Source organism: Myotis myotis, unplaced genomic scaffold, assembly GCF_014108235.1.
Source record: "Myotis myotis isolate mMyoMyo1 unplaced genomic scaffold, mMyoMyo1.p scaffold_m19_p_8, whole genome shotgun sequence".
Taxonomy (NCBI): domain Eukaryota; kingdom Metazoa; phylum Chordata; class Mammalia; order Chiroptera; family Vespertilionidae; genus Myotis; species Myotis myotis.
The window spans coordinates 2,206,257-2,228,802 of NW_023416390.1; the positions used below are offsets into that span (position 1 = coordinate 2,206,257).

The 22,546-nt window shown below is 47.5% G+C and overlaps 1 protein-coding gene and 1 pseudogene across 1 annotated transcript in view; both read right to left on the reverse strand.

The window, feature by feature from the left end:
- The window catches only part of COL5A2 (collagen type V alpha 2 chain), a 139,513-nt gene that overhangs the window by 24,741 nt on the left and 92,226 nt on the right, over nucleotides 1-22,546 (reverse strand). Inside the window, exons 12-32 of the mRNA XM_036319022.1 lie at nucleotides 22,465-22,518; nucleotides 19,743-19,796; nucleotides 18,638-18,691; nucleotides 17,744-17,788; nucleotides 17,246-17,299; nucleotides 14,607-14,651; nucleotides 12,839-12,892; nucleotides 10,650-10,748; nucleotides 10,305-10,349; nucleotides 10,099-10,197; nucleotides 8,148-8,201; nucleotides 7,814-7,921; nucleotides 6,814-6,867; nucleotides 6,175-6,273; nucleotides 4,850-4,903; nucleotides 4,064-4,162; nucleotides 3,913-3,966; nucleotides 3,767-3,820; nucleotides 2,787-2,840; nucleotides 2,034-2,087; nucleotides 266-310 (exon numbers count right to left, since the gene is read on the reverse strand). Of these exons, the coding sequence (XP_036174915.1) occupies nucleotides 266-310; nucleotides 2,034-2,087; nucleotides 2,787-2,840; nucleotides 3,767-3,820; nucleotides 3,913-3,966; nucleotides 4,064-4,162; nucleotides 4,850-4,903; nucleotides 6,175-6,273; nucleotides 6,814-6,867; nucleotides 7,814-7,921; nucleotides 8,148-8,201; nucleotides 10,099-10,197; nucleotides 10,305-10,349; nucleotides 10,650-10,748; nucleotides 12,839-12,892; nucleotides 14,607-14,651; nucleotides 17,246-17,299; nucleotides 17,744-17,788; nucleotides 18,638-18,691; nucleotides 19,743-19,796; nucleotides 22,465-22,518 (1,332 nt within the window). The remainder of the gene's footprint in view (nucleotides 1-265; nucleotides 311-2,033; nucleotides 2,088-2,786; nucleotides 2,841-3,766; nucleotides 3,821-3,912; nucleotides 3,967-4,063; nucleotides 4,163-4,849; nucleotides 4,904-6,174; nucleotides 6,274-6,813; nucleotides 6,868-7,813; nucleotides 7,922-8,147; nucleotides 8,202-10,098; nucleotides 10,198-10,304; nucleotides 10,350-10,649; nucleotides 10,749-12,838; nucleotides 12,893-14,606; nucleotides 14,652-17,245; nucleotides 17,300-17,743; nucleotides 17,789-18,637; nucleotides 18,692-19,742; nucleotides 19,797-22,464; nucleotides 22,519-22,546) is intronic.
- Nucleotides 12,978-13,101, reverse strand: LOC118662364 (annotated as a pseudogene).

Sequence of the window (22,546 nt, forward strand, 5' to 3'; positions counted from 1 at the left end):
GGGGTTAGGAACATTCCCGAAAACATGAAACAGGTCCTCCCGGGGAAAGCTTCAGAAATGAGCAACTACTGAGGCTCGGTTTCCCGATTTAGTGACAAGAAACAGACGTGAAGGCAGGATAGGGCAGTTTCCCAGCACAGAATATTCTTCACGGGAAGTAGAAGAATTTAATGCCACAGAAAAGCCCCGCTGAAGACACGAGGAAAAGGTGCTTTTTAAAGGGAAGCCAATGGCAGCAGGCGGATGCGAAGGAGAGAATACTCACTCGAGGCCCCAATGGGCCCACGGCCCCCGGATCGCCAGGAACTCCCTGTAACATTCATTTTAAAAGGTGGGAAGCGAATCTTTGAGCTAAATGGCATTTATTTATTAGAAATCTTTCCAGATCATACACCTAATTTTTTTAACACACTAAGCCCAAAATATTGAAGAAAGAAAGATGTGTCCACTTTTATAAATGGAGTGGGCATCACACAAATTGGATGGAAATATTTTTCCAGAAAAAAATGATGTTGTAACTGAATATTTGATTTTTGGCAGTGAGAACATACAAAATGTTATCTTCCAAAGTGCATTCATGTTTTTAGAGATACAGTAATACATATACTAAAAGCCTTTTATTTCCTAATGCAATATGAAAAAGTTTTAAGAGAGGGAAGTGAAATTAAAAGCAGTAGAGTACTGATCTTTTGAATAAAACCAATTCCACTCAACTCAGTAAATACTTCTTGAACATATAATGTGGGCAACACACTCTACTAGGAACTGTGGGTTCAGACGAGGGCAGTCATGACTCCACTAAAGTTTTTTTCTTTCTTTGATAAAGATAATCTCTGTATAAAGTAGGCCTCTGGTCTTATCCCTTGAAATTACTGTCTTCACTGAGGTGTGATCTTCCTAAAACTCAATCAAACAGTAGTGCCCCTGCTTAAAAACCCTTCGTCAGCTGCCCATTATTCCAAGAGGAAGAACAAGTAGGACTCAAATTAAGACCCTCCATAATCTGGCCCCAATTCACGCCTCCAGCCTCCCTCCACTCTGAGTTGCACTCTGCACTCCTGACTCACAGAACTGTGCTCACGGCCTTAACTTGACCTGCAAAACGTTGTCCTTCCTGTTCCATGTCCTAGCGCACTTCCTCACCTTTCCTCCTCCGCTTACCATCCTTCATCCTTCAGATCTCGTGGAAGTTATGACCTCGTCCAGGAAACTCTTCCTAAACCTCCAGTCAGAATCAGTGGCATCTTCTGTGTTTCCATAGACACAGTGCCCCTCCCCCCACCCCATAGCAGTTAGAGTCACTGTCACTGTCTCCCTGTACTCTGTCCCTCACTGTAATACAGGATACGGGCAAAGTCCATGTCCATCTTGTTCAATTGGTTAAGGCCAAGCAAGGCTTAGCACAGCTGAGCCCGCAGCACTCAGCAAATACTTGTTGAATGGTGGAATGAATGAATTCCTCAGAGAAAAATAAACGAAATAAACCCATGTGCTCATAAAATGATAGAGATAAAGTAGTATCTGTTCATAACAGCTGGTAAAGCCTCCAGGAAAACTCCATCGCATGACTCAGACTCACTCAGGGATTAAGAACAGTCGTGGGAAGCATGTGACCTGGGCTCAAAGCCCACCAGCTGTGCGACCTGACACCTGTGCCCCTTCCCCTCCGTACCGTAGCAAGGGGAGTAGTAGTAGCGAGGGTGTCTGAGGTTAAAAAAGAGAACATGTGGCCCACTGGGGTGGCCCAGGGGTTGAGCGTCCACCTGAGGTCAGGGTTTGATTCCCCCTCAGGGCACAGGCCTGGGTTGCAGTTGGATCCTCAGTGCAGGGTGTGCAGGAGGCAGCTGATCAATGGTTCTCTCTCATCACTGATGTTTCTATCTCTCTCCCTCTCTCTTCCTCTCTGAAATTAATAAAAATATATTAAAAAGATAATATATGTAAATCACACCAGAATGGAGCCACTCACATGATAAGTGATATTAAGAAGCAGTGGTTTCTAGTATTGCTGTTCTTCGTATTCAAACACTTACCTGATCTCCTGGTTTCCCACCTTCCCCGGGAGGCCCTGGGGGGCCTGGAAGCCCCTAAAACCAAAGCAACAACGGAAGTGTGACTGCGAAGCTGCCCAGGCCACCAGTGTCAGCAGCTGACCTCCTACAGCTCACAGAGCCTCCGGGACTCTATTCAAGCAAAAGATGCTGTTCAAACACAGACCCAGAGGCCTCCATCTCATAACTAACCACAGAAGCCAGCTGACTGGTCAGGCCTTCATTTGCATATCACTTAGCAAACAAAAGAACAATGTAACAGGAGGCTCTTTAGATTTGTAGGTTTTTATAAAGGCTCTGAAAACAATATACTAGGTTATTGGAATACTACTGAAAGCTTCTTTTCCCCAAATTATGCTTATTCGTGCTGCTAAATAGTCTACCATACCAATATATTTAGATAAATTATGAAAATTTGTTCAACAAAATCTTTTAGACACTGTGCCAATAAAATCAGATAAGTCTTAAAACAGTTAAATAAATGTCACTGTGATATGAAGAATATTTTTTGGTTTTTCATTTGTTAATAGCTTTGGGTTTTAATCAGTTTTTCAGGGGAAGTCTATTCTTTTTCTTTGAAAAAAATGTTGGAGTTTTTTCAAATGTCTATCCTATTTACTAAAAGAGGGATGACGTGGAAAACTGTAGAGCTACGCATCGTTTTATCGTATCTTTTCACATTTTAAAAGAGCATGTAGTCAGTGGAGAGGGACTCAACAACGGAACCGCACGTACCTGAAAGCCGGTGGGGCCAGGGGGGCCCTGCTCGCCTCTCTCCCCAGCCAGGCCCTAAGGCACGGAGGAAAGGAAATGGTGAAAATCCCGAGCCAGCCCTCACCCCGCTTCCTGTCCGTGAGAACCACTAGAAGTATTTCCATTTATTGTATTTCTTCCAATCGCATGTTCTTCACTTTGGCCGGATACTAAACTAGTATTAAAAGTCATCTATTGGTTTGAAGTCCCTGCTAGTGAGAAAATATCTTTCAAAGCCAGCAAAGAGACTGATGACATGTGTTTATTTTTTGATCCAAACAAAATGTCTGGAGCTAACCATAAAATTATGGGGAAATTGGATGAATTGGAGATGGAAAAATTCATTACTTTCATATATCTAATCTAAAATGGTAATATTTTCATTGCAGTTTATTTCTAAGTGTCATAAAAACCATTAATCAAACCTTCAAAACTAGTCAACAAAGCTAGTATTTTAATTCATTTGGTATTTTAAACAAATAAAATGCCAAAATATTTCTGATAAACACTTCATTTTACAATGCTAGGATGAAAATATACCTCAAAGAATATAATTCCTTTTTAGCCCCTCAAAAGAAAAACCAGCTTAAATAAATATCTATAAGACACATTATTAGAATAAGATAGATAATATTCAGTAATTTAATATTTTAAATAAAATACAGTATTGAATGTTAATCAAGCTCTATTTTCCTTAGTTGACATATTTTCCAACAGTGATACATAAAGATGAAGAGGGAGCCTTTTGCCATCAGCATTGTATAGAGATTTAAAATGAAGAAGCCATCATGCCGTTTTAAAAGGCAGACGATTCCAGCACAGGAATCAAAAGGAAAGATATAACTGCGATTATTCGATATGCGCTTCTTCTTTATTTCCCCCCAAAGTTATCGTCAGTAAAGTCTTGGACAAACACAATGGAAAACGCAATATGCACATATTTCTGCCAAAAGGTCACATACCGGGGGGCCCACGGGCCCAGAAGGGCCAACTTCGCCGTCTTTCCCAGGAGCCCCCTAGCGTCACACAGAGAGAAGTTGTGAGATGAGGGCCATGAGAATTTGCGTAATTTTATTTTTTTTCTTTAGCAGAAAATGTATATAGCTACCCTCTGTCCAGGGACACCAGCATTTCCTGCTTCCCCAGGTTTGCCAGGATCGCCCTAAAGAACAAACTTACATGTCAATCAATCTGTCCGCAGCACGCCTGTGCCCGGTGAGAACTACAGGAGACGACAGGCAGGTTACACAGGTACTCACACTGCTGCCCTTGGGGCCGGGGAGCCCCATGGTCCCAGGCTGCCCCCTGATTCCTACGGAGCCGGGGGGCCCGGGGCGGCCGTCCTCCCCCGGAGCGCCCTGCAAAAGCCACAGGAGCCACGTAAGTTCTGTGGAGGTTCTTTCTGAACATCACGTCACCCCCGGAGTCCCTTGCCTTCGCTCACTATAAAACCTAACGTGTTTTAAGTTTTCCGACATTGTTATCTGAGTGAAGGAGGGCAGGCGAGAGTCTACAAAACAAGCGAACGCTGTTGGAGTAGCTTTGACTCTCTATTCTCATTCTATCCCCGAGCCTCATCTCCGTGTCTCCTCCCTTTCTCAGCTGAAAAGAGGAAGCTGTCCCTTCTCCTTTCACTTCGTGGCAATGAAACCTCAGACTTCTACTTCACATCTACATATAAGAGAAGGGCCCAGAGTATACGTCAAAATTCATACCTACTTATCTCTTAAATGTATCAAACTGGAAGGAACACTGAGAAATAAGAATGCTGCTAACAGACAGATCTCGTCAATATGAAGAATACATCATTCTGACATTTTCCCTGATGTCCAGAAAGCAATTTTAATCTCAAACATTTACTTCAATAAAATGTGACAATTTTGGTGAATTTGAAAATATGCAGATCCTAACTATTTGCTTCCAAGGGGCAGGGCCCCTTAAACAGATAAACATGGTCAGCAGCCATGTGATCAGAAACATCAGCCCCCTAAGCTGCCTGCCTGGAGGAGCACCCACGGCTGCGGGCGTCGGCTTAAAGCACTTACCAAAGGCCCGAGTTTTCCTTCAGGACCTTGAACCCCAGGATTGCCTGTCAGACCCTGAAAATTAAAGTAACTGTCAGTTTGACCTGCAGCTGAAGATTCTGGAGTAAAAACAGCATCACATTCATAGGACCAGGTTCCACCTGGCAAAGGCCGCTCTCGGGCGCCTTAGGGTCCCCTAGACAAGCTCCTGGACCCTCCTGGCCTCAGCAGGATGCTCAGCAGGATGCAGGGCGACCAGCACAGAGGCCGGCGGGCGGCATCAGCGGGGGCTCTGCCTCCAGGGCACTCCCCAAACCCCCGCAGTGCCCAGGCCGGATGCAGGGCATCAGTCTACATCGCGGTCCAGGAGCCACCAGGTTTGGAAACCTCACGTAACCGCTCTCTGTAATGCACCTCCAACACGGTATCCTGGTCCCAGCAAGGGGGGTGCCCAGGTACAAGTCACCCCAAAATCAGGAAAGCCAACGCTATGCTCCCACCAGGTGTGTGTAGTCCATTCCTAGCCCCCCAGTCCAGATGCGGTCTAAACCCAGGGGTCATTTTCACATCAGCACTGTTGGCCGGCACTGGGCGGCACTCCCCTGGATCAGACATGAGGGAAGAATGTCTGAGCCAAGATGCAGCCACGCCAGTGTTTCCTTAGCAGGAGGAAGGCTAGCGTGGGCTTCACTCGTGGACTCAATCCTGGGCTCAGGAGAAAGAGCTCATGTTGGGCCAAAGGTATCTTTTCATCCCACTTTCTGTGTAACTCCTCTCTCCTGAAGGGACTGCTGACCATTGGATATGAGGGCAATTCCAAAGCTGAAATAAATGTCAAGTGATAGAAAATATATCTTACATGACATTTATCATCAATTCTCTCCGTCAAGTCAAATAAGTTATTATCAAGCAAAATATATATAAAATGGACAAACAGGATTTTTTTTTCATGAAAAGAGGTAAAATTCTTCATACAAACCCTTTGAAAAAGGAAGACTAGAATTAAGTGTGTTTTCTACACATGACAAAAATAACAAGCCAGTATTTACAAAATAATGAATCGGGCCAAAACCAAAAAACAAAGAAATGTTCCAAGTTGTAAAAGTGAGCAAGAGAGAGAGTGAGAGAGAGAGAGAGAGAGGTAATGAGGGAGGAAGGAAGGAAGAGAGGGGAGGGGAGGAGAGGGGAGGGGAGGGGAGGGGAGGGGAGGGGAGGGGAGGGGAGGGGAGGGGAGGGGAGGGGAGGGGAGGGGAGGGGAGGGAAGAGAGTAAAGGGAGGAAACACCCTTCATGATTCCCAGGAGCACATCTCTTGGCTGATGGACCACAAGATGGTCCTGTTCTTACCCGAGCTCCCGGCAGCCCTGGTTCCCCGGGGCGTCCTGGGTCCCCCTGCCCTCCTTTAGGTCCTGACGAGCCTACAGGCCCCCTCTCTCCTTGCGCCCCCTGTTCCAAAGCAAAGCGGACGTGTCAGGAAAGAGCACGGGGACACACATGAGCATATAAACTTCCTGTTCTGCTGAGCAAAGCATGAGTGTAACGAACAGCAGCGGGTCGGTCACTGCAGAGGCCTCCCGGCAAACAGGGCCCCGCGCCTGCGGCTCTAACGTGCACTCCTGGGAGAACCGCGCTGTTTCTTCGTTACCCAATGGAAGTGGTGATCAGAGCCTCGCGCCCATCATTTAGATATTGGAAAAAACATAGAATTTTGAAAGACTCTAAATTTCTAGATAAAGGAAATAATACGTCAGCTCCAGGAAATGGCCATGACCTCTTCTTCTCGGCATTTCCCTGACGAGTCCGGAAACAAGCTCCCATACCCCCTCCATCGGCAGCCTCCCCGCCACCCTCTATAACGCAGACATCGCACATGACATCAGTGTCCAAAGCTGTTCTGGATCTGGGCCCCACGGCCAAGGCTAAAGCATGACGCTGGGCCCCCGCGCCTCCCGCCGTGCCATGGCCACCCTGACGAAATGGCCTCACCTTGGGTCCCGGTAAGCCATCAGAGCCCGGGAAACCGCGGTTGCCAGGAGCACCCTACAAAGGAGCAAGATTCAATCTTAATACCTGTCGATGGTTTCGGAATACATACCGAAGGGATAACGTTTATCTTTAGCACTAACGGCTTTAGAGTCTGTGATCAAGCCCGTATGGCGGTAAATACGCACAAGAAAAAACCTGACTACACAGAGGAAATCTTAAATTTTAAAGAATATATAAGTACTGAGCCAAAAAGTTATCCAGAGCAAGAAATATTCTAACAACTCACGGTAAAATCAAACCTAAACTGACACACAGGCAGGAGGCAAAGGAAGGGCGCACCTGCACACGCAGAACGGCCAGACCACGCCTGGGCCTGTGCGCTGGCAGCCCCTGCGGCCCCTGAGGCTCACCCAGTGTGAGTGCGGCCTTGTCCCCCTCAGGCCCGCCTCACTGTCCTCCAGGGCTTTGCAGTCAGCCTCCGCCGGGCTTTGCTGTTTCCTCTGCTGACCAGTGTTCCTCCCACGTTCTCTCCCAGCACGTCCTCACCCGCAGGTCCTGTTTCCTCGCCTCCTCATCTAGCGTCCCCCCGGGTCACACACCCGGAGCTATTCCTGCCGCATCGCCCTGTGACTTCCTAAGTGTGCCTGGCATTTATTAAAAAGTGTCATTATGTCTTTATTTAATGTTGACTTGTTTTTTGCTAACGTCCCCATCAGAGTGAACTATAGTTTACCAGCCCCACATGAGGGCTGGGACCGCAGCCTTCTGCCCACTGGTGTATCCCCAGCAACACAACACATTGGCGTAGCACAGCGACCCGTCAGTACTAGTTCAAGCCCTAGCTGCATGAATGAATACAGTGGTTGGTGGTGCCTTTCATTCACAGGTTACCATGCTAAACCAGCACCTGCAAGCGCGTCTCTTAACTGCTCTGGCTTTCCTTACTACCCCCAGACTTATTCCCCGGAACCGTAAGAAGTTGCTTTATGACTCAGTTTACCCTTTCTCCCACCGGCCCTTGAGGACCAACTGCGCCGGGGTCGCCGCGGGGACCTCTTTTGCCTTCTTCACCAGGGGGGCCGATGGGACCCTGAATGCCATGGGGCCCCTGTTGAAAACGGAAAAGCAGTTACCAGAAAAGGCCATGCAACAAGTGGAGTGGAAAGATCCATCTAATGAAGCCAGTCATACATTCTAAATTACATTAAATGGGCTCTTTCCATCCAGAGGGATTACAGTCACAGTTACTATTTCACAAACATCAGCATTTTGAGCTGCCCACTGCTAGGCAATGCACATGTCCTTCTTCTCCTTTAAAAAGAATGCGCCCTTACCGGTTCCCCTTTGGGGCCAGCTTCTCCTTTGAAGCCTGGGACTCCTGGGTCGCCCTGAAATGAAAGCATCCTCAGCGGGAGCACCCCCTCCCTCCCCGCCCCCGCCCAGCCCCGCCCCCCAACCCCCTGAGCGCAGTGAACAGCCGGAGCTGAGTCCAAACTAAGCACTGTCCCCTCTGAAAACCTGACACCATGTGTGTGAGTTTTCATAAAATGCAGCAGAATTTGGCAGCAGCTTGTTTATTTCACAGTGTCCTCAAGAGGCTTGTTTTTCAATACTGATTCCCATTTTGCATGCCAGAATAATTACAATTATTTAGCTATTATTCCAATTTGATCATTAAAATGAGAACCAAACAATCACCACTTCTGCAGGAAACCTACTGAGGGTTTATTTTAGGAATCAGAATCGAAATCATTTTATATTTATGTCCTATTTATTGAGAGTTTGACAACTTCTCACAGGGCATGACATCTCTATGGGGCTTTAGGGTTTTTCTTTGTTCAGGGCTTTATGTATGTGTGTCTTCAAATACCAATTGCAGTTTGGGTTTAGGAGCCAGACTGCTAAACTGAGAACATGATCAAATGAAATGTGAAGCATCAGCACCCTCATGTTTTAGTAAATCTGTCACCAGCAAAAGGATTGATCAGCAAAAACCAAATGACTTGGAGCAGAATCTAGAATATTTGTTTTAAGTAGCACTAGAAAAAAGGTTGGTTTTATGTATCTATCCAGCTAAAACATATGTAAGCACAAGTTTTCAATCTGTTTATTTCTTATGGGTGCATCATAATATTTTTCCTAGAACATAATTTTTATAAAATATGGAAACTCATTAAATCTAACATATGTTGAAATCTTTCTTCAAGCACCATATGATTTGGAATCTAATGAACAAAATAAACTAACAAACAAAGAGAAAGAGACTCATAGACACAGAGAACAGACTGACAGCCGCCAGAGGGACCGGGAGTCAGGGGGCTGGTGAGAAAGGTGAAGGGATTCAGTAAAATAAATAATAAATAAGAAAACACCTCCTGGTCACAGGCAGCAGTGTGGTGACTACCAGAGGGAAGGGGTGGGGGAGGGTGGAAGAGGGTGAAGGGGGGATAAACGCAGATGGAAGGCGACTTGACTTGGGGTGGTGAACACACGATAGACTATACAGATAATGTATAGGGTTCCCCCCAAAATGTATACACACATTTTGAATAATTATAAAGGCAATATTTATTAAAATATATTTCATTTTCAAAATTGAGCTATCAGCTGTTAAAGTGTATACATTTTGGGGGGACACTGTATTATAGAATTATTACCTGAAACCTATATAATTGCATTAACCAGTTTCACCCCAATAAATTCAATAAAAAAAATAGAAATTAAGCCCTGGCGGGTAGCTCAGTTGGTTGGAGCATCGTCCCGATATGCCAAGGTTGTAGGGTCAATCCCCAGTCAGGGGTCAGGGCACATACAAGAAGCGACCAATAAATGCATAAATAAGTAGAACCACAAATTGATATTTTGTGCTCTCTCTCTCTCTCTTCAAATTAAAAGTTAAAAGAAGAATAACTCTCAAGAAATAGTTGTTGAATCCACTTTTAGTCAAATCATCATTGTAAGCACCCAATAAACCTCCACATCTCCCCACACTGGCTTGCTAATGTTTCTATAATGTTTATTATTCAACTGCTCGTAAAATTCTATGAGTTTGAACATGAAGTTCTGGCCTTACTATTTTACATAAAAACCACTAACATGATGTTTCACTTTGAATTTAAACATCAACACTCATGTTAGCGTTTGCTCCCACTTTGTGAAGACCCCTGTCTTCGTTCGCCTCGTTCAGTTACGCCCCGGGTTTCACTGCATCTCGTCAGATGCTGTCCCTCTCGGCGAGCTCAGTCCCATTACACCAGCGGCAGTAGCGGTTCTAAAGGACGTTACCGGTTGGCCTCGAATTCCTGGAAGCCCAGTGCTGCCCTGAGGTCCTTGGGATCCGGGGGGCCCTGCCAGGCCGGGGGGGCCAGAGGGGCCTGCAGAACCCTGCCAGAGCGAGAGAGACACAGTGAGCAGAGACCGGAGGAGCCTCCGCCAACGGCCAAAGCCCCGTGTCCACTTGAACTTCACACAGCGGAAACGCAGGTGCTCACCGTCGGGCCTTTGGCGCCAGGAGTACCGTCCGTCCCCACTGCGCCCTGAAAGGTACAGGAAAAGTCTATCACACGGGCAGCCATGTCTAGGGGGTCCTCTCAGACGTCCACCATCTTCCAAAAGGGAGACCATAAGTCACCACCCAAAAATTCAATGGCCATCACATCATAAAAGTAACTTTGATGACGTTTTCCATCGTTTAGACGCAGCTGGCGTCACCAGGGAACTTGATCTTCTCCTGAGCTGCAAGCACGCGGTCGGCAGCCAAGGGACATGTGCGGCCCGCCCTTGTGCCGGAGCTGCACACGCCCGGCCTCCGGCCGCCTCCCGGGCCTGGCACTCACCGGGAGGCCCTGCGAGCCCACGGGCCCCGGCGGCCCCGTCTCGCCTCGCTGCCCCTGCGGGCCTTCCGGGCCTCGGGCGCCGGTGGGACCTGCTTCTCCCTAAAGGGGAGGAAAGAGAAACATCCATCTTAGGAGAATGCCAGCACGGGACGATTCCAAGTAGATCGCTTCCTTGAGTTTCACATTTTACGCCCAGATCTAAGGGGGCCGAGAGCACAGCTCCCTGCAGGGCTGGGCCTGACCTGGGCGTGGCTGCCCCCCCACCCCCCCAACTTGGGGCAGGATGTGGCCGCTAAGGGCGGCCTGGGAGCCGTCTATTCCAACCTGAGGGTGCGGCCCCGAGAGGACACCAGTGCAGGGCGTGCAGTTAAGTTTTCACTCAGATAAACAGCAACTAATTTTAGTATAAGTTTGTCCCATGAAATATTCGGGACATATCTGTACCAACATTTATACTTCGTTGAACTGAAATTCAAACTTAACTAGGTTTCTGTATTTTACCCGCCATGTTCTGTACCCAGGTATACCTAATGCTGACATTCCAGAACTCGAACCCGAAGCTTGAGGGAGCTCATGGGAACCAAGAAACCACATGGACTCCCTGCTCAACCCGTCGCCCTTCGCGGAGATGCGAAGAGCCGGAGGTGGCGGTGGCGGTGGCGGCGGCGGGTGTGCTCCAGCCGAGGGCCAGGGCCATGGGGGGCCCTTAGAGGCACAGAAACCCAGCGTCTCACGGGGATGCTCGGTGTCGGACTTCACCAGCAGCTCTCAGGAGCCACAGGCAGTGCTGGCAGCACCCTGTGAGCGGGGTGGCGTGTGGCTGCCCCTCTGTGGATCCCAGTCCCGGGCGCCCTGAGGTTCTTCCCTTAACCTCAGCCGGGCTCCTGCGAGGGCGAGGGCCTCACGGGAAGGGGGAGGGGGCTGAGGGCAGGATTAGGACTTCGGGGAGCAGAACAGGTATGGGGAACAGAAGGTCCCACCTGCCTGCGCTGAGTGAGTTGTCGTGAGGAAGGGACGGGGAGTGAAAGACCCAGGGCAGCTCCGGAGAGCAGCGACCCCGACCCCGGGGCAGAGGCTACAGGGGGCAGGAGAGGCTTGAGAACAACTAGGCTCGATGCTGCTCGCGCTTCAGGGAGTGTCTGAGGGTCAGTGTGGACTGAGCGTGTGTTCGTTTTTGAAGCTCACGTCCAATTCGAGTAGAACTACTAACAAGACGCAGAGATGAACCAAAGAGCGAACATGCGTAAGCCACGGACACAGACAGTCGTGTGGTGCAGGCCTGGGGCGGGCAGGTGTGAGTGGAGGGCCAGTGAGAACAAAGGGGGACGTCTGTAACACTTCCACAATAAAGACAGTTTCTGAAAAGCAGGGACCCCCCTGAGGGCCTGACGCAAAGCCCTCTGTGTGCACAGATTATCCCACTGGCTGGCCAACAGCTTCCAGGAGGGGAACAAACTGTGATCCTCTACAAGGTAAACGGCCCCAGCAGAACGCGTCAGTCCGTTCCCACGGGCAGTGCCGAACAGCCTCTCCGTCCACCCCTTAGTGGTCAGGAGGGAGAGGCAGGAGGCGGGGGAGGTGGGGGGGGCAGTGAGAGCCTGCCTCCTGTGAGAGAACAGCCTGGACGGCCTGACTCCCTGCAGACTCTTGTCTAGAACATTCTGCTGTTTGTTACTGCCAGGCCCTGTGGCCAAGGGCAGATCCCAGCTCAGATCCAACCGTTGCCCTGCAGCGGCCACAGGGTCTGCGTCAGGGTCTACCGCAGCAGGTTCTCGGACAGCTGTGTGATTGTAAGTCACTCTCTTTGGGTTACATCTTATTTAGTAATATCATTTTTACATTTTCTTTACGTTTTCCCTACCGTATGGACACAGAGGATACTCTCCAGTGGTTCTCAACCTTCCTAATGCCGCAGCCCTTTAATACAGCTCCTCACGTTGTGGGGACCCCCAACCATAACATTATGTTCGATGCTACTTCGTAACTGTAGTTTTTCTACTGTTATGGATCATCATGTAAATATCTGATATGCAGGATGTATTTTCATTGTTCTCGACCCACAGGATGAGAACCGCTGCGTCTAGACTCCTTCCTTAGTTGAGAGCAACCTCCTTGCTCTTCGGTAAATGAAATGACATTCTTCACTTTGGGATTCATGTAATTAAGAGCTAAATATATTAACGCTTTACCTTCATCCCAGGATTTCCTGGAAAACCAGAAGAGCCAGGTATCCCAAGAGGACCCTATTAACAGAAACCAGAAAAGTGATCGGACATGTATCTTAATCAATGTCTAAATAAGTCATCATTTAGTCTTTCACAAAATTCTGTACTTTGACACATAATATAAGAATAATCCACTTAGTACTTTGAAATCACAAAAATAATAGTGTATTTTAAACTGATAAGAACAGATACTACACTTGATCTTAGCCAAAAGGCCGAGAAGCGATGTGTATTTTAATATAAGTACCTGCCAACACTGAAATGAAATAGTGCCAAATCCTATTATGTCTAATACTCATGTCCACGGGTGTTAAATATAATAGGATCTCCTAGTCGAAGCATAGCAGATTGAGTCAGTAACAACCACAAATTGTTGAAAACAGTTGCTTAAGAAATGTATTTTTGCCCAGATGGTGTGGCCCAGTGGTTGAGCATCAACCTATGAACCAGGTGGTCATGGTTAGATTCCCAGTCAGGGCACATGCCCAGGTTGTGGACTGGATTCCCAGTCGGGGGTGGGGGGGGGCGGTTGCAGGAGGTAGCCAATCAATAATTCTTTCTCATGATTGATGTTTCTCTCTCTCTCCCTTCTCCCTTCCTCTGTGAAATAATAATAATAATAATATAAAAATGAAATGTGTGTTAACCAATTAATAAAGATACTTTTTCGAAAGTTATGTTTTATACCAAAATCTAGGACTATCTTTATAAAATGATGCGTAAGAATCCTCTGGACACTCTAGAGCAGTGGTTCTCAACCTTCCTAATGCCACGACCCTTTAATACAGTTCCTCATGTTGTGACCCAACCATCAAATTATTTTCGTTGCTACTTCATAACTGTAACTTTGCTACTGTTATGAATCATAATGTAAATATGATATGCAGGATGTATTTTCATTGTTACAGATTGAACATAATTAAAGCATAGTGATTAATCACAAAAACAATATGTAATTATATATGTGTTTTCCGATGGTATTAAGCGACCCCTGTGAAAGGGTCGTTCGACCCCCAAAGGGGTCGCGACCCACAGATGAGAACCGCTGCTCTAGAGTGAGTATTTTCAGGCTAATAAGAAACAGATATCTGTCACTACCCCACACCTGGGAAGGGTGCATAGAGTTTAAACCAATGACTTAAAGGTTGGATTGAAAGCATCTAGCATAGGAGGAATTCCATTCTAGGCTATCTTGGTTCTTCTTTTAACAACCATTAGCTTTTAATCCCACCAGTTTTGTGTTTTAAAAAACCCTTTTTAACTATAGTTACTTTGTTGCCTTTTTATGAGTAACAAGGAAGAAAAGACCCCAAAGGCAAATAATTTCAAATCTGATTTGCCCTCTGAGCATCTCCTGAGCTCGCCATGGTCTCCATCCACCCACCATGGGCCATGCTGTGCTCTTGCTCATTTACATATTCCTCTGCCAAGACTAGCTTGGGGGTGGTTCCTCTTGAAGTTCCTTGACACCTTTCTCCAGCTTCAGGAATAGGTATTTTCTCCTCAGTGTCCCCAAACCTCAAGCCATAGTCTGTGCTACAGCAGTTAGCAATGGCCGTATGCCATTATATTGCCGTCTCTCTCCCTTGGTAGACAAGTCCGCTTTCAAGGACAAGTACTGTGTGTTTATCATCTTTTATTCCAAGTGGCTGGGCACAGTAGGCGCTCTGTGACGTCAGTGAGTGTGAAAGTAGAAAAATGCAGGAATGAATATGAAAACAATAAAACTCACCATCGGCCCGGGTTTTCCTGGCATACCGTGTGCACCTCGTTGTCCCTAATCAGGAGAAAAAGAGACGAGATTCTACTCTATTTGCTCATGATTCATTTGCTTTATAAAAATTTCCATGTTACAAATTAAAGAATAAATATTAACTAACAACAAACTTAACTGAGTTAACAGAAATAAAAACACACATTTATACAACACTGGTAAAGTAGAAATAAACCCATCTATCCTTATAGCAATGAGAAAGAGAAGACTGAAAGGAATGAAACTGATGAAAACCATTCTTTTTACTTGAATGTGTCACCATCTCTCAAATTAGATCAAAGACAGTGGAATTTTGAACATCTCTTTGCAGGCATATTAATGCAGAGGAGGGATGCACTCCTTGTAAAAATAAAAATAAAATACAATGAATCGCACGCACACACTAGGAGATTCAGCAGCAGTGAAAGCTGTGGGTGTCCCCCAGGTCCCTCTCCGCTGCTGGAAGCGGTGAGCTGAGGGCGCACAGTGGCCCCCGGGCTGCCCTCATCGAGGAGAGGTTAGCTCTCCCAGGGCTGTGCCCCTCCCGTGCCCCGCACCGGGTACAGGAGCTCTTGACCCACCCAAGAGTGAGGAGCCCTCCCTGCTGCAGAGCTCCCATGACCAAGGATGTGCGGAGCCAGGTTCCTGCAGTTGTAACGCCCGTTACTTTCTCCCTCTGACAAACCTGGTTCTTTTACTCCTTCTCCACAATGTGGCACCTGAAAGCCGCCCAAGGGTTTCCTGCGCAGTCTGCTATGATGCTAGGTTCTGGGAAACCGGACCTAAGACTTCCATGGCACTGGTGCTAGAAGGAGCCTGAGAAGGTAGACTCTCAGATGGGATTTGGGATTCCTCACTGACCACGTGGCGGTAGAGAGAGTATGGCCCGCACCCCCGCACGCTGTGGTGATGCAGGATCCTCTCCAGGCATGCACTGTGTGGGGCGCCCGAGTACGCAAGGGGCTGTGGGTGCAGCAACTCAGGCATGTGACAAGTTTTAGGGGGAAGAGCGATTACAAGTTGATGGCACTGCATGGGTCTTACTGAGTGAATCCAGCAAGTGAAAGGCTGATGGCAATGAATCAATATGAGGCTCTTTGGCAGCATTTAAAAATACTGCCATCTTCCACAGCCAGGGTGTGGGAGCTGAAGCTCAAACCCATGATGTAATGACAGAGGTTTGAAAGTGCTTGAGGAGGTTCAATTCTAAACGTGTTTCGGCTCCTAGGCCGTGATCGGAGGCCTGGACTGGAAGGCAGGGGCCTTGGCGTGGGCGTGGGAACATCTGCAAAACTTCGCAGTCTCGGCACCCGGCAGCCCATGGGCCTGCAGACCGGCCCGGCCCCGCTTCTAACCGCGTGTGCTTCCTCCTTGCTCACAGGAGCCTGCTCTCCCGACAGCACATGCCGCTGCCGCCGCCACCACCTGCCTCACCTCCAGCTGTCAGACCCATAACCAGCATGAAGTCACAGCGATGGGCTTGAGGGGAGACTCCACACCAACAGGAGCCACCGATTCCACGCATCGTGCAGAAGTGGGTCCCGAGAGAGAATGTAGGACAAGGTCCCGAAGGCACAGGCCGAGAAGGACAACACACAAAGCTGGGGAGTGTGAACGGGATGGAGGGAGCACGCTCCCAGGGCCCACATTCAGCACCTGGTCAGGGCCCCGGGAGATGGTGCTCACAGGGGAGGCGATTCTCTGAGAACAGCGAGGCCCCCACGGAGCCGGAAATGCCACAGCTGCCCTGGCAGACGACAGAGGACGCACAGAGAGTGGACACTAGATAGACGACCTGTGCAAGGCTGGTGAGGGCGACACTGACTGTCTCCAGGGGGCCCTCTGCTTCCCAAGGGGCCAGGAATGGCCTGTGGGGGGGTCTCACTCCCCACACCAGGGCTCCGGCACCTTTGAGAAGCTCTGGGGTAACAGGAGGGGGTGCTGTACATCTGAGGTCCCTAACACTGATGGGGACCAAGTCAGCATAATGGAGGCCAAGTGGCAGTCCCTCACTGTCAGAAGCCAAGTGGGGGCAGTGCAATGAACTGCAAGGCTGTAATATTAGCAAGTGCAGCTGGGCCCTCCGCAAGCTGTGGAGGGAGTCAGGGGAATAGGCCCCCACCGAGGCCTGAGGTACGGGGACACACAGCAAGGGCATTTCCCAGGCTGTACCTTTAAAACAGACCAGGAGACTCGTATCAACGAAGGGGTGCATTCACTGCACTGACAGACTGTGATGAACATAAAATAAGGATGCTTGAAAGGATGCTTAGTGAATAATAAGCGCTTGATAAATGTCACCTGTTAGTATAATGTTATTACTGTGCCAAGGCGTATGCTTTTCCACGGGTTATATCCCATGCTGTTGTATGTTTTCACTGTTTTCTTAATTTCTGTGTTAAAATAAATTGGCAGCAAATGTAATGTAAAATGTGAACACTCAGAGAAGCTAGGTGAAGACTACATGGGAACTCTATCCTATCTTTGCAACTTTCCTGTAAACCTAAATTTATTCCATAAGAAAAAGGAAAACATTTAAAAGTAGGTAACCAGCATTGTTATGCTCATTTTTAATGCATATTCAGTAAAGCATCACAGACTGGAGCACACAGACTTACCGGAGCGCCCTGCGGCCCAAGCCTGCCTCTCTCCCCTGGCATTCCCCTGGGACCCTGCAGATAAGAGAGAGAACATCCCTTGAAGCATCGAATGTAAACTCTAGGACAACTTGATTACCCTCCTCAAAACAGCTGAGACTCCATATACTTGGCCACCAAGCAACAGTACTTCTTGGGTTTGAAAAACTCTACCTACCACCTCTTACCTAAATAGACTTCACTTAATCTAGTTAATGGGCTGCACCTCAAATCTGATTTGATCACTGAGTACAGGAAAAAAATAATACTAAGGGCACTCACAGTTAAGGAAAATACTGAAATGTAAGAAGGCTTTCCTACTTGAAGGATGCAATTGTTAGAGTGTGCTTGCCTATCAGATGATAAGCAAGGTGACTTCACTAGCAAACGTTATCATGTCTTTCTGTCTGTTTCATTTAAACATTCTCTTACTAAAATCTAAAAAGCAAGTAAATAACAAAGAATTAAACGGATACTCACCAAAGGACCCATGGCACCCATTGGGCCAGTAGGACCGGCTTCACCCTACAGCAGAAATGACATCACATGACAATATGAGGAACCTCCATCGACAGTCACATCATTTTGCTCCACATGCGTATCATACTAAACACGTATTTTCAAAATGGGCATTTGAAGGGCATTTGAAGGACCTCAAAAGTCTATTGAATTACTTTTTCTCAAAATGCAATAAAAATTCCATTCCTACAGAAATAAGTCTAACGTAAAATTGGGGATTTAAACAAGATTGATGGGACTATTATCCACAGTCACATTAATTAGCATCAGAACTACCTATGTCTAATAACACTTTAGGCTTTGTAAAACGTCACAAAGTAGACACTGACTGTAGCATTTCTTTAAGTTCTGGAATAGGAAACTTGAAACCAAATGTCTTTGCACATGTGACTCTCAGGGGACTTCCCCCTAAAGGGTCCTCTGCAGTCCTGCTGCTCTCTCTCCCTCTGGAAACACTAGTAAACGTGGGAAGAACAAGGGCCCAAAGGCCCAGAATTAAAGGCCGCTAAATGGCGGGGATAACGGACCACCTGACCTCTGTGAGGCTCAGAGAAGAAGAGCGAGCGAGTGAGAAGGTGGGTGATGGTGCCACATGTCATATGGACACAGTCTCCATCCTCCACCAGGAGGGACCCAGAGCCACAGTGGCTGCTCTTGGAGGCAAAGCCAGGGCTCAGCGTGTATCCCGGTAAATCTACCGCCACTCGTCTGTGAAAAGGTGCGTTTATCTACTTAACTGCTCCCTGTCTAACTCCTCTTCCCTCCAGAATGACTTAGGGCGTTCTGGAAGGCGTTTGGCACTTGACACACAACCAAAATGCTATGGTGAGGTCACACTGAGGCATCAACAATCACCTTGGAACCGGTTGCTCCAACTTCACCTTTAGGGCCTTCAAGACCTTTATGTCCCTAAAAAGAAAAATACAAATTTGTATTTTACTGTGTTTTTTCTTTTCAGATGCGTAAAAGCAGCAAACAGATTACAGAAAGTGCCTGATGAAAATGGACCTCAAATTTAAAGTTGTTACTCAAAATGTTTCCAAATTCTCAACATGTTTTAAAAGTCTCTCCAAAGAATATTAGTTTCCCCCTTTAAATAATGTTTTCAACAAGCAATGTTCTAACCTTTCAAATTTTTTTTACTTCGTAGAAATTTAACCTATAGCTATAGATAAAGAACTTACAAGAAAATAAATAGTTATAGAGTTTAAATAGTTATCAAATATGGGTTATATGCAGGGATAATGTTCAAATTATCTAATAACTAGTGATTAGCAAATATTCTAATCAGAAATTCAACCACTCAAAACAGAGGCCTGTCAGAGTATACTGAGTAAATACCAGCCAAGCTTTCAGGTAAATAGATAGATAGATAGATAGACAGATAGATAGATAGATAATTTCTATACAAGATGGGGCAAAAGTAGGTTTAAGTTATCTGTATGGAAATGAATACAATAATTGATAAATAAGAATGCAGGAAGTAACTGTGTTTCACGTCCTCAGGCTGCAAGCCTACTTTTGCTCCACCTGTATATGTACATGGTATAACGGTTGTGCGTTATCTGGAGTTATAAAGAGAGGAGCATCCTACAGCCTCCACGTCTGGGCTGACGGGCCCTAGATTAGCGCCCTTGCCGGGTCTGCACTTATTCCTCTGTGTGGCAGTTGCCTATTTTCCTAACCGAAGCCCTTCTGAGCCTGAAGCTGAAAGCCATGGAGGCTCCCATTCATCACTGTCTTCTCCTGCAGCACAGTGTTCAGTGCGCGGTAAGACTCACAGTGTGTCTACAGGCTCAAATGAAATGCAGAAGAAATGTGAGAGCCGGTCACTTTAGGGACCTCGGAGGCTGCTCAACCACAGCCATTGCGGACAACTGAGACGCGGGCTTGTCCAGATTTAAGGCAATGCCCCCAGGCCCTGCCCAGCCGGCCCCAGCCTCTGCGAGGGTTGACTTACGCGGTGGCCCTTCAGGCCTGGCAGCCCGGGCGCCCCGGGAAATCCTCTGGCTCCCTGTGGGGGACACAAGGCATTTCAGGGTCACTAATAAGAACAGGAAATTGCTTAATACACATTTTCCCTAAAAAAATACCTGGTACATAGCTTTTCACCAACAAGCCAGAGAAGAAAAAGCAGCAGTACACATTTACCTATCAAAATGCACGGAGGGGTCAAAGGTTAAAACTGTCCGGAATGGAAGCATGACTCACAGCGACAGACATCGGTTCATGCCAGGTACTGACTTGATGACATTTTCAAGATTTCAAATTACATCACTGTGTTATTAATAAAACAAGCAAAAACAAACAACAAAACAGCCTCAGCCACATATCTAGTGTCTGACCCAAACAGGTCAGTGACAGGAAGGAAATCAGGAGGAAAACTGTGATTTTCTTCCTTTACCTAAGCTTTGGGGTGAAAGAAAAATGCATTTGTAGCAAACCAATGTGTTTTAGTTTCCCTACCTTTTAAATATTGAGAGTGGGATATAAGAAATATTATATTATAATGAATAAACAGAAAATATTTTAAAGTAACATGATAGAAAGAAGCTGGTGGGTTGGTAATTGTTTAAAAAACTAATCAAGGAAATAAAATATCCAACAGAAAGGAAAGTCAACAAATATAGAAAGAATGAGCTGGCTCAGGAATTTCTTAATTTCTGTTCATTTTAGGCATCCTTTACCTAAGCATATCAAATTTTTTTTAAAAAAGGAAATCATACAAAAAATTAAATGCAAATGGTGAGACTTTTGAAATGATGCTTGCAGCTGTTCCCTCAGACTCTCTTAAAGCAGAGAAGGACCAGGGACTGACTCGCTCACTCTCACTGCCTGTGTTAATGAGACTCTGACCTGAAGCCATTAGCACTGCCAGCAGCCGACTGAGCACTGGATAGCATGGACTGATGTTATCGATGACCAATTATTGGTATGAATCTGCATATCCCTGGCACTAAGCCTTATGCCTGCCCGTGGGCATCCAATGACTAATCATTGACTAAACAACAGAGGTAAGAAATGGTTTAATATTTCTTTTAACACTCGAAGCACTTTCCCAAGCTTTTAAGGAACTTCTCTTACACCAGCACAATCTTACACAGAGAGCAACATCCGTTTGCGTTATCACCTTCACTTACTGTTAAGTAAATCAATACATAAATAACTCAATAAATGAACTTTATATGATGAAAGCAAAGCAATAATTCCTCTGGGACCGCTGCAGGATGCTTCTGTAGTGAAGGGGGGGCGGGGGAGAGCATTGCTATCATAGTAAGGACACATCAGACCATTTGCTCTCTGAACAAATACACAAGTTCCGTTCATTCCTCTGTGACACAGCCCTGCTCAGGAATCCCTTCTTTTAGGAACTCCCTGTGTTTCCACTGGAATTCGCCCCTTACTGAGGTTCCCCCCCTCCCTCCTGGCAGGAGACTCAGCCCACATCCCTCCGAGACCCCAGGGGTTTTCCTAGCTCTGCTGTTGCAAATCGCCCCTGAGCTTCGGGGATTTGGTCCGTTGCAAGGGCATTCCCATGTGATTGCATCTCTCTGCTGGACAAGGAAATGAGCCAGATGTGCGAGAGCTCGTGAGTTTCCTCATCCTGCCGACCGAGGCTGTCATCACACCCACTTGCGGGTCGTTGCCGAGCGCATCTGGGCCCTGCTGGCTGGACCCTTCCCCCGGGCAGGGTCCCGCATGGGGGCCGTGGGAGAGGGCGCAGGGCAGTGCGCACCAGGACAGGCTGACACACTACGCACATCTGTGCTCACAACTAAACCCTGCCTGTGTCCGCGCTGACTTTCCAGGATGCAGGGGGAGGAGGGGAGAGCAGGCAGCCGGGAACTGGTTTATATTGAAACTAAAGAACCCTCAGAGCTCTGTAAATTCTCTTGAAAAAAACAGCATTCATTGTTTTTAAAAAATCCTAGTATTGAACCTCCTCCATTTTCAGAAAGTCAGTTGGCAGGGAACTCGGTATTGTTGGATGTGCTGAGCAGTAGGAACATTTGGAAATGATACAAAATCTACTAAGTGGGAGGCCACGTCAGCTCAGGGATGTTGCACAAGGAGAAGTCTAAGGGCAGGGATGCTGAAGGACTCGCTAGCTTATCACCCTATTTGTCCCCACTGCCCCTGTAGCACCTCGAGGGGGAGGGGGAGGGCCTATGAGGACAGCAAGGCGGGTCAGAGTGCGCCAAGCAGGCAGATCCCACATCCTGGCGGGGGCAGCCAGGGCCCTGTGCCGGAGGGAGCCCAGGCAGAGGAGGGCAGCTGTGCTGGGAGAGCTGCGACCAGTGCATCTTCTCATAAGGTTTCAGGGCCCAGAGGCCAGTCCAGAATTTCAGCCAACGTTAGGGTTTGCGGAGCAGCCCAACAGGCCGCCTGTCCACCAGGCGTGTCCCTGGCGCAGGAAGAACGTCAGGGAGTTCCTCTCCAGCTGTGGGTTCCAGCGTGGGAACAACACAGAGCGAAAACGTCAGGGAGATAAACGAGGACCCGCGGGGTGGAGATGCTGTGATCTGAGGCCGTCCTTGCCCGCGTTAGGCCCCCAGCTCTGGGAAGGTGGGAGTGAGCTCGCCATCATCCCGGCGGAATACCCGCTCCGCGGGGACCTGGGTCCCATGGGCAGTGAGAGGCAAGCTCACGTGCGTGCTCTGTGTCGCTAAGAACAGACTTACCGGAGACCCTGAGAAGCCCACCTCACCAGGACTCCCATTTCTCCCGGGTTCTCCCTTTAGGGAAAGCAGAGAAGCAAAGCCG